This window comes from Dermochelys coriacea, chromosome 26, assembly GCF_009764565.3.
Source record: "Dermochelys coriacea isolate rDerCor1 chromosome 26, rDerCor1.pri.v4, whole genome shotgun sequence".
In the NCBI taxonomy this organism is placed as follows: Eukaryota; Metazoa; Chordata; order Testudines; family Dermochelyidae; genus Dermochelys; species Dermochelys coriacea.
In genome coordinates, this window is record NC_050093.1 from 6,129,948 (window position 1) to 6,141,853 (window position 11,906).

At 61.2% G+C, this 11,906-nt stretch overlaps 1 protein-coding gene across 9 annotated transcripts in view; it reads left to right on the forward strand.

The window, feature by feature from the left end:
* Positions 1-11,656, forward strand: part of SORBS3 (sorbin and SH3 domain containing 3) — a 35,380-nt gene extending 23,724 nt beyond the window's left edge. For 6 of the 9 annotated variants that reach the window (XM_043503010.1, XM_043503007.1, XM_043503011.1 and 3 more), the window contains exons 13-23: positions 789-841; positions 3,522-3,667; positions 5,251-5,342; positions 5,843-5,889; positions 6,570-6,684; positions 7,401-7,526; positions 8,596-9,117; positions 9,465-9,571; positions 10,009-10,115; positions 10,348-10,804; positions 11,138-11,478. In XM_043503010.1, coding sequence (XP_043358945.1) covers positions 789-841; positions 3,522-3,667; positions 5,251-5,342; positions 5,843-5,889; positions 6,570-6,684; positions 7,401-7,526; positions 8,596-9,117; positions 9,465-9,571; positions 10,009-10,115; positions 10,348-10,409 — 1,377 coding nt within the window. In that variant the 3' untranslated portion in view covers positions 10,410-10,804; positions 11,138-11,478. The other 3 variants (XM_043503012.1, XM_043503006.1, XM_043503005.1) reach the window with 2 other exon arrangements.
* Positions 11,657-11,906: the final 250 nt, after the last annotated feature.

Here is an 11,906-nt window from a genome sequence, read left to right on the forward strand (position 1 = left end):
GCCACCATGGTGCGCAGGTCACACGGGCCTGAATTGGCTGAGCTAATCCCCAGCAAGAGTCCCACACCGGGCGCTCTGCGGGTAGCGGTGTGAAAGCCTCCTCCAGGCCAGGCGCTGCTCAGCCACGCGGGGTACCCGGCTCTGCCTCTGGACTCATGCTCCTCTCCCTCCCTTCTACCCCCAAAGGCACGGTCTGTCTAGCTATTTTGCAACGCCTGCCCGCCCCCGTAGGCAATTCTCTGTCTAATCTAATCTATCGCCTATCCCCAGATACACTCTTCCTTTATCCACCTGTCATAGTTCTAACACACTGTCACCATAGCGTCTAGGCACTGTCCGTCTGTCCTCTGTCCATCTGCCAGCCTTGCTCTCCCCCTCCCCCCGACCCCTATAAAAAGAATCGGTCCCAGATCCCTCATTCGCCCTAACAAACCCTGGGTTTGGGTGGCAGCTTGGGAGCTTACAGGACACACCTCTGTCCCTCCCTGCCTGTCTCCCCATCTCTCTGCCTCCCCCTATCTCCATGGCCCTGGCCCTCTGTCAGCCTGTCTCCCTTGCTCTGCAGGGGCCTTGGCCTTGCCCCCCGGCCTCCCCCCCCGCAGAGATGTTGGACTCTAGGACCCTGCTCTGGCCCCACTTCTCCCTCCCTGCCGGATGGGCCAGTTCTCCCTGCTGGCTTCTTATTGGCTCCTCTCTGCCAGGACTTAGACTTGTGCTTCCTGCACAAGACAGCCTCTTGGATGATTAATTTTCTCTTTCCCCCCTTCTCTCGCTGTCTCTCCCTGCAGACTTCCTCTGCGGCTCCCTGTGCTTGCTCCCCTTGCCTGACCTCTGCTGCCCGGTGAGTACAGCCAGGTAAAGCAGGGCATTGGGGCTGGCACGCTGGGTGCCCCCACCCAGGTGCGGCAGCCTTTGGTTAGCTGGCGTCATCCCGCAAGCAGCTCGGTCCGCCCAGTGGCCTGGGGCTGGTGAGCTCAGAGCGGATTACGAGAGGTGCAGAAAAGGGGGGAGCGAGGGAAAGCTAAAGGGATGAGCGAGCGAGGCAGAGAGAGAGGAAGGAAGGGTGTGACAGCAGAAGAGCGGAAGGAAAGAAGAGCCCCTTGCTCACAACTTACGCATCATGAGTTAGGGCTCCTCGGAACTGCTTGTTCTGAGCAGCGAGGGTACAGGGCACTTGGGAAGGGATTGGAGGACCAGAGGATTGGTGGCAACTAGCAGCTGGCCCCAAGGGGCCGTGCGGGCCTCTATGTCAGGGTGCGCCTGGGTGAGCATACGCCTTCGAGCGCCCCACCGCTGCCCTGGGCGGCCTGCTGCTCCCTGGCTGCAGCTCCCAGCCAGGTGCCTTTCCTGGGTCGCATTCCCCTTTTCCAGGGATTTTCCAGCCAGCCAGCTTAGTTCACATTGATCTCTGCCAGGTCCCACCCCACAGCAATACAGATGTTTCCCAGCGTAGGCGTGACCTGAGCTCGGAGCCTGGGGTCTGTGCTCTTTCCATGCACTTTCATTTTGGAGCAGATCATCACATTCTTTCAGCGTGATCAGAATCCAGGGTGGTTCCCCTCTCTCTCTCTCACCATCAGTCACAAGGGCAGTGCCTACAAGGGGTTAAGCAGAATTCCCAGGAAACCTTTCCCGGGAGCCTCAGATTCTGTCCTTGCAGCTTCAGGAATCAAAAACAAACACTCCACTTGTAGGTCCTACCATAAACAATGGCCGGGTAGGCCCTGCAAGAAGCCAGGCCTTTGCTTTCCTTCCCGGGGGCTGCAGTGGATCCATAGGGGCCTCCCGGGGAGGAGGGCAGGGAGTAAGTCACGAGGGAAGTCCACTCCCTGTCTAAGTCTTTGGACAAGGGGGGCATAGGGCAGGGTGCCCCCCCTCCCCCGGGTGTCCTGCTCTGCCATGCACCCTCTCCGGAGTCCCATTTGTTTTCCCTCAGCATCATTCAGGTGCCTGGGAAAATGGTGCTGCTCCTTTAAGAATTCAAAGTTAAACTTTAGCCAAGTGGCTGTAGCCTGCCAACTCCTTGTTGCTGCTGCTGTCTCAGTTCCTGCTGTGCGGGCCGTGCACAGGGAAGGGAGGAACCAGCGCTACCCGCCTGGCTGCCAGGGTAGGAGGCAAACTTCGTGTACCCACTCTGGCTGAGGGGGGCAGGACATGCTGGGACCTGGCCAGGGGAATGGCCTGCAGGGGCAAAGAGGAAGAAGGGAAGTGGCGGGGCAGCTGCAAGGCAAGAACCCAGATTCCTGTCATTCCCTTCCCCCAGTTGGAACTAGAACCCAGATGTCCGGGCCCTGAGCCCCCCACCCTGCTCCTGGAGGTTCAGAGAACCCAGGAGTCCTGACCCCCAGTCCCCCGCCCTAACCCACGAGACCCCACCCTGCTCCCGGAGGTTCAAAGAGAACCCAGGAGTCCTGACCCCCAGTCCCCTGCCCTAACCCACGAGACCCCACCCTGCTCCCGGAGGTTCAAAGAGAACCCAGGAGTCCTGACCCCCTGCCCTAACCCACGAGACCCCACCCTGCTCCCGGAGGTTCAAAGAGAACCCAGGAGTCCTGACCCCCAGCCCCCCGCCCTAACCCACGAGACCCCACCCTGCTCCCGGAGGTTCAAAGAGAACCCAGGAGTCCTGACCCCCAGCCCCCCGCCCTAACCCATTAGACCCCACCCTGCTCCCAGAGCTTCAAAGAGAGCCCAGGAGTCCTGACCCCCAGCTTTCTCCTGGTTTAGCTGTGGGTGAGATGTAGGGAGGGGTTGGCTCTCTGGGTGGGAGCAGGGGTCTGGCTCTTTTGGGGCCATGGAGGGAGGAGGGGAAGCAGGCTGAGAGCAGGAGCTGTGTCACAGGTTGCCTGGCAGCCAGGTTGGGCTGGGCCGGCTGCTCAGAGACTCCCCCGGTGGCTCCAGCAATGGGGCTGGTTTGTTTTCCATGGGCAGTGGAGGTGGGACCCAGCAGAGACACACCCTGTGTCTGCTGCTCCTGGCCATCGCTCTGCACTGGTGAAGTAATGCCGGCGGGTGGCGTCTTTGCCCTCAGCATCCCGTTGGAACCAGCCCCTAGCTGGGCTGGGGGGCACGCTGTGCACTAGGCTGCCTGGTAGCTCTCTCCCTTCCCAGACTGGAGCCCCAGTTACCCCACTTCTCCCCCAGGAACCCACCCCTGCTAAGGAGGGGCATGCCATGCTGTCAGCACCCTGCTTACATTACACCCCCTTGTACTCCCAAGCCAATTACCACTAGGCCCTTGGAATAGGAGGATCTCACTGTTCCCGAAGGCCTGGCACCAGTCTGCAGGGGGGCTGTCTGGGCATGCAGGGTCTGTGTGTCGCTGCATGGGGTGTGCGTGTCTGTGAGTGTCGGGGGGGGGTGCGCACATCCCGGCAGATAATCACTCCCTATGGGTCACTAGCCGTGACCTTGTCCCTTGATTTCCTCTTGGGATCGGGCAGGGGCGCCCTGAGGTTTTGGGCCTGGTTATCCACAGAGGCCCATAGTCTCTCGGACTGACTCTCTGCTCCCTGCTCCAGCAGCCCGCCGTCTGCCTGCCGTTCCCATCCTGCCTCGGCGCAGAGCCCCCCCGCTGCCCACCACTGCCCACCTGCCAGCCCCAGCATGGAGAGAGGGGACCTGGGCCTGGCCACGAGCGATTGGAGCAGGTCTCCCCTCAGGAAAGGTGAGGATCTCTGCACGCAGGCATGTCCTCCAAGGAGCTGTTCCCCTCTGCCCCCAGACCCCCGCTGCCGCTCATGCCTCCACTCTAGCCTTCTCCAATTTCTCCTTCACTCGTGCTGTCCTGTCTGCTGGGAATCCTCCCCCCGCCCGCAAACCATGGAGCCATTCCCCCCTCTTTGAATATTGCCTTGACACCTGCCTTTCCCCTTCCTCTTTCTCCCATCCAGCCTCCCCCTCTGGCTCACCTGTGGTCAGACCATGTGTGCAAGACCCTACATGCATTGGTCTCATCCACCCCTCTGCACCCCAGTGGCTTCCCAGCTGCCCGGGCCTCAACCCAGCCATCTAAGGGCTCCTCCCTTTGCGCTGGGTTTTGGGGTGGGGGAAGGTAGCTGTACTCTTCCAAGCTCCACCCAAAACCCAAGCTCTGCCCACTGGAGTAGTGACCTAGGTAACTCTGGTGACACTTAAGCGTCCCTGATGGCATCCGAGCTAACCCGCGCTGCGATGAATGGGGCAGTTCGCCCTTCTCAGAGTGATTGTTTCAGGCTCTCTGTAGACTCAGGCAGATGTCACTGCATTACCTGCACGTGTTTCAAGTTTTCAAGGTTTTCTTCCCAACCACAAAAATATACTCCTTTTTCTTCAGTGAAAGTGGAGATTCTGGGGAACAAGGCAGCAGCTTGTGGGTGCACAGCTGTCTCCTGGCCCAGCCCAAACCCTGGCTCTGGGTCTATTGTGCTGCTCCACATGCATGGCCTAAGGGTGGATGGTGTCACAGACAGAGAGGTGTAATTTGGACACTGGCTGGTGTAGACAGTAGCAGAGCTCTGGTCATGTTCACTGGGGAGCAGCTGGATTGGCAGAAATTAAGAAATTTGCTTATTTGAGTCTATTTTGGTAGATGCAAAGGAGTCTGTGTGGCTGTGAGCTGTCAGGAGAATGTTAATAGGCAGTATCAGGGGATAGAGCACTGGACTGGGGATCAGAAAACCTGGGTTCAGTTCCTGGCTCTGCCACTGGTCTGTTGGGTGACCTCAGGCAAGTCACTTCCCCACTCTGCCTGAGTTTCAGGGTAAAATGGGACTAATGACACTGACCTCCTGTGTGAAATGCTTTGAGATCTGAGATGAGCTAGGGGTGCTACTAATACCTTGAGACAGTGAGTCCAGACTGGAGGGGTGGGTGAGAATAATCGTCCTCAGCCTACAGAGAGAGAGGAAGCAGCTTGTCCAAGTTTGTGGCAGAGCTGGGACTAGAACCAGGTCTCTTGACTCCCAGCTGCCGCACTATACTGCCTCTTCACAGTCTGGGAGAGGTGCAGGCACTCAGAACCCAGGTGTCCTGGTCCTTCTATCTCAGCCGTGTGGTGCCCTCCCATGCTGGTGGCTGGATATATGGATGGGAAAGGCACCTCCACTGGCGCCTTGTCTCTGCAGATTCAGAGCAACCCCTGGTATTGGAACAGTGCTGGGTGTCTCCTCGTAACACCTGCCTTCCTCAGCCACGGGGGCTGTCAAGAGAGCTGTGAGTGTCTCACCAGAAGGTGACGTACCCATCCCCCTGTTTCATGGTTCTCTGCAGATCCCCCAGGCCACCCTGGGAAAAGCCCCTGGGCTGATGGGAGTGAGTCCATAGAGGCGGTGGATGGACCGGTAAAGAGAGAGGACAAGAAGGTGAGGCTTGGCCTTTTTCCTTGGGAACGTCCGCCACTCGCAGATGACAGAGCTGGGACACTGGGTTGGTGAGACATAGGAGAAAGCTTGCCGGTGTGTCTGCAGCTGGTGGGGCAGCAGGTCACTTTCCACCCAGCTAGCGCAGGCCTGGCATCTATCATTGGTTCTGGGGATTGCTGTGATGCCGAGTAACCATAGGTGCTACCAAGCCAACTCCAGGGCTAGGGGGCCTAGACAAGGGAGACTGCCTCCGGCTGTGTATGTGAGAGAAGAATTAGCCAGTGACTGGGGCTGGCATCTCTGCAGGGGACCCAGGAGCACTGGGAGAAGTGACCAAGCAGTGGGTGGCTTCTGGGTCTCCCTCAGGAACTAGTGACTACAGGGTAGGAGACTGGGTTCTAGGGACTGGACCGAGACCAGGACCTTCCTGGGACCCCAGGGCTCTGGCTGCGATCTGATTTGGTTTCACCCTCTTTAACTCTTTCTCTCTCCCACCCCAGATGAAAGCTGCTCGCGTCAAGTTTGACTTCCAGGCTGAGTCCCCAAAGTAAGTGGCACCTGGTGGATCTTTGTTGTTTCCAGACCCGAGGTCCCCTGAGCGGGTCTGTTCCTATCAGTATAGCCATCCCCCTCTGTCCTGGTGGACACAGCCACCGTGCCAGCTGTGGAATTGGCCTGTATTTTCTCCTTCTCCTGGGTGGATTTAGTTGGTCAGTTTGAATCCTCAGGGAATCGTCTCTGGCGGGGAGTGGTGGAGAGCGACCTGGCCTATGTGATGCAGGATAGCCCCTCTGTCCCCTGGCTGCTCCTGCAGAGATAGGAGAGTAGCTGGGGCAGGCCGGGAAGAGGGTGCCAACTTCCCCCTCGCTGGGTCAAGTCTACCCAGGGGTGCAATTATGGACCAGAGCGGGGCTGGCACATCCTGAAGGGTGAACTTAACGCCTGGCTCAGCCTCAGGCTCCATCGTCTGGAGAAGTGGGGGGATGGCCCCTTGCGAAGTGGGCACCCTGCGGGACTGGGTCAGCAGCAAGAGAACTCCCTACAGCCAGGAGTTGAGGTGTGTCCCTGCTGATGGCAGGGAGCCAGGACTCAGCCCAGCATCAGGAGTTACAGGCGGGGATGGCCTCGCGGATGTGTCTCGGGGCGAGGGAGCTCCTGGCTGGAGGGGGCAGGCGCCAGCCCCCCGGAAGGGCCTTTGGGCCATGACGCTAGGCCTTGACCTTTCAGGGAGTTGACCATGCAGAAGGGGGACATCGTCTATATCCACAAGGAGGTGGACAGGAACTGGCTGGAAGGAGAGCACTATGGGAGGGTGGGCATATTCCCCTCCAACTACGTGGAGGTAAGGACAGGGCTGCTGCTGACACGATTGCAAGCCTGGCTGGAGGGGCGCATGCCCAGGGCGGGTCCCGAACTCTCGAGGCGAGGGGGACAGACGTGCCCAGCTCTGCCATTGCCCCCGGGCGCTGACGGCTCAGCGTCAGCCTGGCATCGAGTCTGGCAAGCTGCTCCCTGGACAGGCTTCTCATTCAGCACTTGGCACTGGTGCAGGAGTAATGGAGACGTGCCCTCTAGTGGCCAATGCTGGTGTCACGCCTGCATCTGGGCATGGGCAGCCATCAACACCCTCTTCCAACCCCTCCCGCAGCCCCAGGATAACCCAGGCAGAAACCCTGGCAGGACCAGCTGCCTCCCAGTGGGGACCGAGCGCTCCCATACCCTACAGCTCCCTCCCCCCAAGCACAGCCTAGACCTTCTCTCTGCTGCTGCTGCTGCTGAACCGGCTGGATGTGCCGAGCCTGCGGAGCTAGAATAGACCCGGTGTTCCCTAATATCCCATCGACATGACTGGCTGATAGCAGGGTACAGGGAGAGAGCCAGCAGCGCTGAAAGGGTTAACCCCGTTCCCCTACACCTGGGGGTCTTTAAATGGAACATGCCCCATCCCAGCAGGAGGGGGCGGTATCGAGGCAAGGGCTGGATGGGGTGCTCCGGACAGACAGCTTCCCATCAGCTGCTGCCTTGCTTCGCTTACCCTGCTCTGTCTCTCCCAAACAGATCCTGCCTCCCACCGAAGTGCCGAAGCCCATCAAGCAACCCACCATCCAGGTGCTGGAGTATGGAGAGGCCTTGGCCCAGTACAACTTCAAAGGGGACCTGGTGGTGGAGCTGTCCTTCCGCAAGGTACAGAGCCCGCCCGGTAGGGGTGCTGGGCGCGGGGAGCACAGAACGGTCATGAGGAAGCTCATTGCAGAAGCTGTTAGCTTCAGGTCACTGTTCAGTGCTTCGTAATGACAAAAAGTCATTTCCACCTGGCAGCTGTCCAGTGGCCTCTGTGAACTGCGTTTGCTGGGTCTCAAACTGGTGCCTGGCCCTGTAGCTGGCAGCCTCAGGGAACCGTCCCTGACGGGGCGTGGTGGAGAGGGACCCAGCCTATGTGATGCAGGCTAACCCCTCTGTCCCCTGGCTGCCCCTGCAGTGTCGTTCTCTGCACTGGTCCCTCCTGGGGACTGAGTAGGGATGCGGCATGTGTGGGATGGTGGCGCATCATAGAACTGGAAGGGACCTCAAGAGGTCATCTAGTCCAGTCCCCTGCACTCATGGCAGTACTAAGTATTATCTAGACCCTCCCAGACAGGTGTTTGTCCAACCTGCTCTTAAAAATCCCCAGTGATGGAGATTCCACAACCTCCCTGGGCAATTTATTCCAGTGCTTAACCCCCCTGACAGGAAGTTTTTCCTCATGTCCAACCTACACCGCCCTGGCTGCAAGTTAAGCCCATTGCATCTTGTCCTATCCTCAGAGGTTAGCATCAGGTGCGCTTGGCCCGAACCTGTTTTGTGGATGCTCAGAAGGTGTCGGTCTCCACAGTGGCCTGTCCAGAGCCCTTCCCCAGCACTGAATCCGCTTGCAAAGAGCCATGTCGCAGTGACGCCCGCTGGGCTAAAAACGAGCATCACCCTCAGGCCGCATGCTCCGGGGGCCGAGCTGCGCCACACCGGCGGCACTCCCCTCCACGGGACAGCACTGCGCAGCTGGCCGGACTGGACATTGCACGCCTGGACAGACCCGTGGGGCTAGAAGGGGCAGGAAACCAGACTGGCTGGGCTGTTGGTGCGGCCGGATGGACCTGCTGGAGCAGGAGATAAGAGAACCAGGGGTGGGCTGGTCTGTTCCGGAAGGGCAGGAAGCCTCAGGGGCCTATGTCCCTATCCCGGGGGCTCCTAACCTTGCCCCTCTCTCCATCCACAGGGCGAGCGCATCTGCCTGGTCCGCAAGGTGGATGAGAACTGGTATGAGGGACGGATCTCTGGCACCAGCCGCCAGGGCATCTTCCCGGCCAACTACGTGCAGGTGGTGAAGGAGCCGCGGGTCAAGGCCTCAGAGGAGTTCCCCGCCTCCCCAAACTTGACTGCCCCTGCCTCCCCAAGGCTGCTGGCTCACGCAGGCTCACCGGCCCAGCTGCACTCGCCCGGTAGCCTGCGTTCCGATCCCTCGTCGTCCTTCCTGGCGGGCTCTCCCACTGCCCAACGGCGCGGCACGGAGGGGGGCATCCTGTCATCCTCACCGCGCCATTTCGGCTTCACCTTCCCTGCCTCCCCCAAACTGCAGCATGCCGGAGTCTCGTCCAGCCTCCTCCAGGGGCCCCAGAGCCCCCATCTGGCCCCCAGCACCGCCTTGCTCTCCCCCCTGAGTCTGAGCCCGCAGCCTCCGGCCCCCTCCCGGCCACAGGAGAGTCCACCCGCAGCAGTGCCCTCCTCGCTCCCTGGGCAGGTGAGACAGTCATGCTTCTCCTTCAGTCCTTCCTTCCCCAGGTCACCCTGCCCTGTCCTGCCCAGCCTGCAGCGCAAGGACCCCACTCCCTCCAGTGCAGACCCTGCAGCTGTCCCAGGACAGCTGGTGAACCCTGGAGTCCAATCACCCGCCCCTGTAGCCCCCCATGCGTGGGGGTCAGCATCTGTCCTCTGGGCTCTCTCTCTCTCTCTCCCTCCCTTCTCCACACCACGGGGCTCATTCCCCCAGTGATGCAGGTGGAGTGCCCATCCCCTCGACCTCCGGCCTCCTCTCCCGGTGCTGCTCGCTGTTGTCCAGCGCACCAGACTCTTCCCTTTCCCTTGCAGAGCTCCGTCCATGAAGCCTCGGTACCTACAGGCTGCCACCTGGGCGGTGCTGGGCACCTCCCCCAGGCCGTCCCGTCTGACAACGGCTCCAGCATACAGTGGACCCCGTAAGTGCAGCCGGATCGCTGGCTTCCCTGTCTCGGTGAGGGGCGCAGAGGAGCAAGGACCCCCTACTCCATTTGGAAGCTGGCCAAGCTGGCACGGGGAAGTGACCTGTGCCGAGGGCTGGCTGCAGACACCCCGCTGAGGCGCTGGGCTGGGACAGTGTCCGAATTGTTACCCGAAACGAGGGTCTTTGCAGAGCCGCTCGCTCAGTGAACTGCGACCAGCGGATTCTGCTGGCGGCTGTACGAGGTCCTCCCACCCATGCAGACCCCTGGGCTTAGTGCCCCCAACATGCCTGTCTCTGTCGATGCAGCGCGGGAGCGGCTGGCGGGAGGGAAGGGGCTCTGCTGCCTTGGTGGGCCTGGCTCAGTTCCTAGCACCCGCCGGGCCAGGCCAGTGCAGGTGGAGCAGGGTCTCATGGGCTGATGGGGTCTTGCAGGTTCCGGGCCATTTATCAGTACAGACCCCAGAACGAGGACGAGCTGGAGCTGCGCGAAGGGGACCGGGTGGACGTCATGCAGCAGTGTGACGATGGCTGGTTTGTGGGTACGTTTGCCGGCTGGGGGGAGGAGGGGAGATGCTACCCATGGGAGTGCTTGGGGGAGCAGGACAGGAGCTCCCAATGACTCCAGTCCCAGCCTCTCCCAGGGGGGGCGCCGTAGGGGATAGTGCAGGACTGGCCATGGGGGGAGGGTGGTGTTGGAAGGAGATGAGTTTCTCCCGCAGGGCAGTCTCGGACCCCTCCCTCACGGCCCTCCCTGTGTCTTCCCGCCCCCAGGTGTGTCCAGGAGAACCCAGAAATTCGGCACCTTCCCTGGCAATTACGTTGCTCCTGTGTAACGTCCCCCTGCCCTGCACCCCAGCACGAGCCAAGAAGAAGCTGCAGCTGCGACTCAGGCTCCTGCAGCCGACCCAGAGCCGGCGCCGCACCCTGAAACAAGGAGAGGAACCAGGAGACGGGGATTGGGCCCAGCCCCCGCCCCCACGGACATTCCCAGCAGGACCCTTTTGGTGGCTGCTGCTGGGGAGCTCGGCACTGGGACGGGCACCTGCCTCCCCTAGTAAAAGACCCCCGCTTCCCTGTCCCAGTCATTCAGCTCAGCTTCCAGCACTGCCTCGTGGGGCTCCCTCTAACGGGGACCAGTCCCCCAGCCTTACCCCCCCGTGGGGCTCCCTCTAACGGGGACCAGTCCCCCGGCCTTACCCCCCCGTGGGGCTCCCTCTAACGGGGACCAGTCCGCCGGCCTTACCCCCCCATGGGGCTCCCTCTAACGGGGACCAGTCCGCCGGCCTTACCCCCCGTGGGGCTCCCTCTAACGGGGACCAGTCCCCCAGCGTTACCCCTCGTGGGGCTCCCTCTAACGGGGACCAGTCCCTGTCCTTCCCCCCCACCCCCTCATGGGGCTCCCTCTAACGGGGACCAGTCCCTGTCCTTCCACCCCCCACCCCGTGGGGCTCCCTCTAATGGGGACCAGTCCCTGTCCTTGCCCTCCCCCTTGGGGCTCCCTCTAATGGGGACCAGTCCCTGACCTTATCCCCCCCGTGGGGCTCTTTCTAACAGGGACCAGTCCCCCAGCCTTACCCCCCATGGTGCTCCCTCTAACAGGGACCAGTCCCTGTCCTTTCCCCTCCCCGTGGGGCTCCCTCTAACATGGACCAATCCCCCAGTCTTACCCCCCCATGGGGCTCCCTCTAACGGGGACCAATCCCCCAGACTTACCCCTCGTGGAGCTCCCTCTAATGGGGACCAGTCCCTGTCCTACCCCCCCCGCCATGGGGCTCCCTCTAACGGGGACCAGTCCCTGTCCTTCCACCCCCCACCCCGTGGGGCTCCCTCTAACAGGGACCAGTCCCTGTCCTTCCCCACACACCCCCGTGGGGCTCCCTCTAACATGGACCAATCCCTCAATCTTAGGCCCCGTGGGGCTCCCTCTAACGGGGACCAGTCCCTGTCCTTCCCCACACACCCCTGTGGGGCTCCCTCTAACATGGACCAATCCCCCAGTCTTAGCCCCCGTGGGGCTCCCTTTAACAGGGACCAGTCCCTGACATTACCCCGCCCCCGTGGGGCTCCCTCTAACGGGGGACCAATCCCCTGCTCCCCCATGGGGTTCCCTCTGATGTGGACCAGTCCCCCATCGCTGCCTCCAGGGCTCTCCCTGGCAGGGAGTCTCACCCTGTGCCTGCTCGATAAGTATTTCCCAGTCTGTGCCTCGCTGCAGAAGGTGTCTGCATCCTGCGGGAAGGGCCTGTTCATCCTTTTTCTCCAGCTGAACCTCAAAGCGGGACGCTCCTTTCTCCCTGGGGAGGCACAGAGCGCTATATCTGCTCCACCAC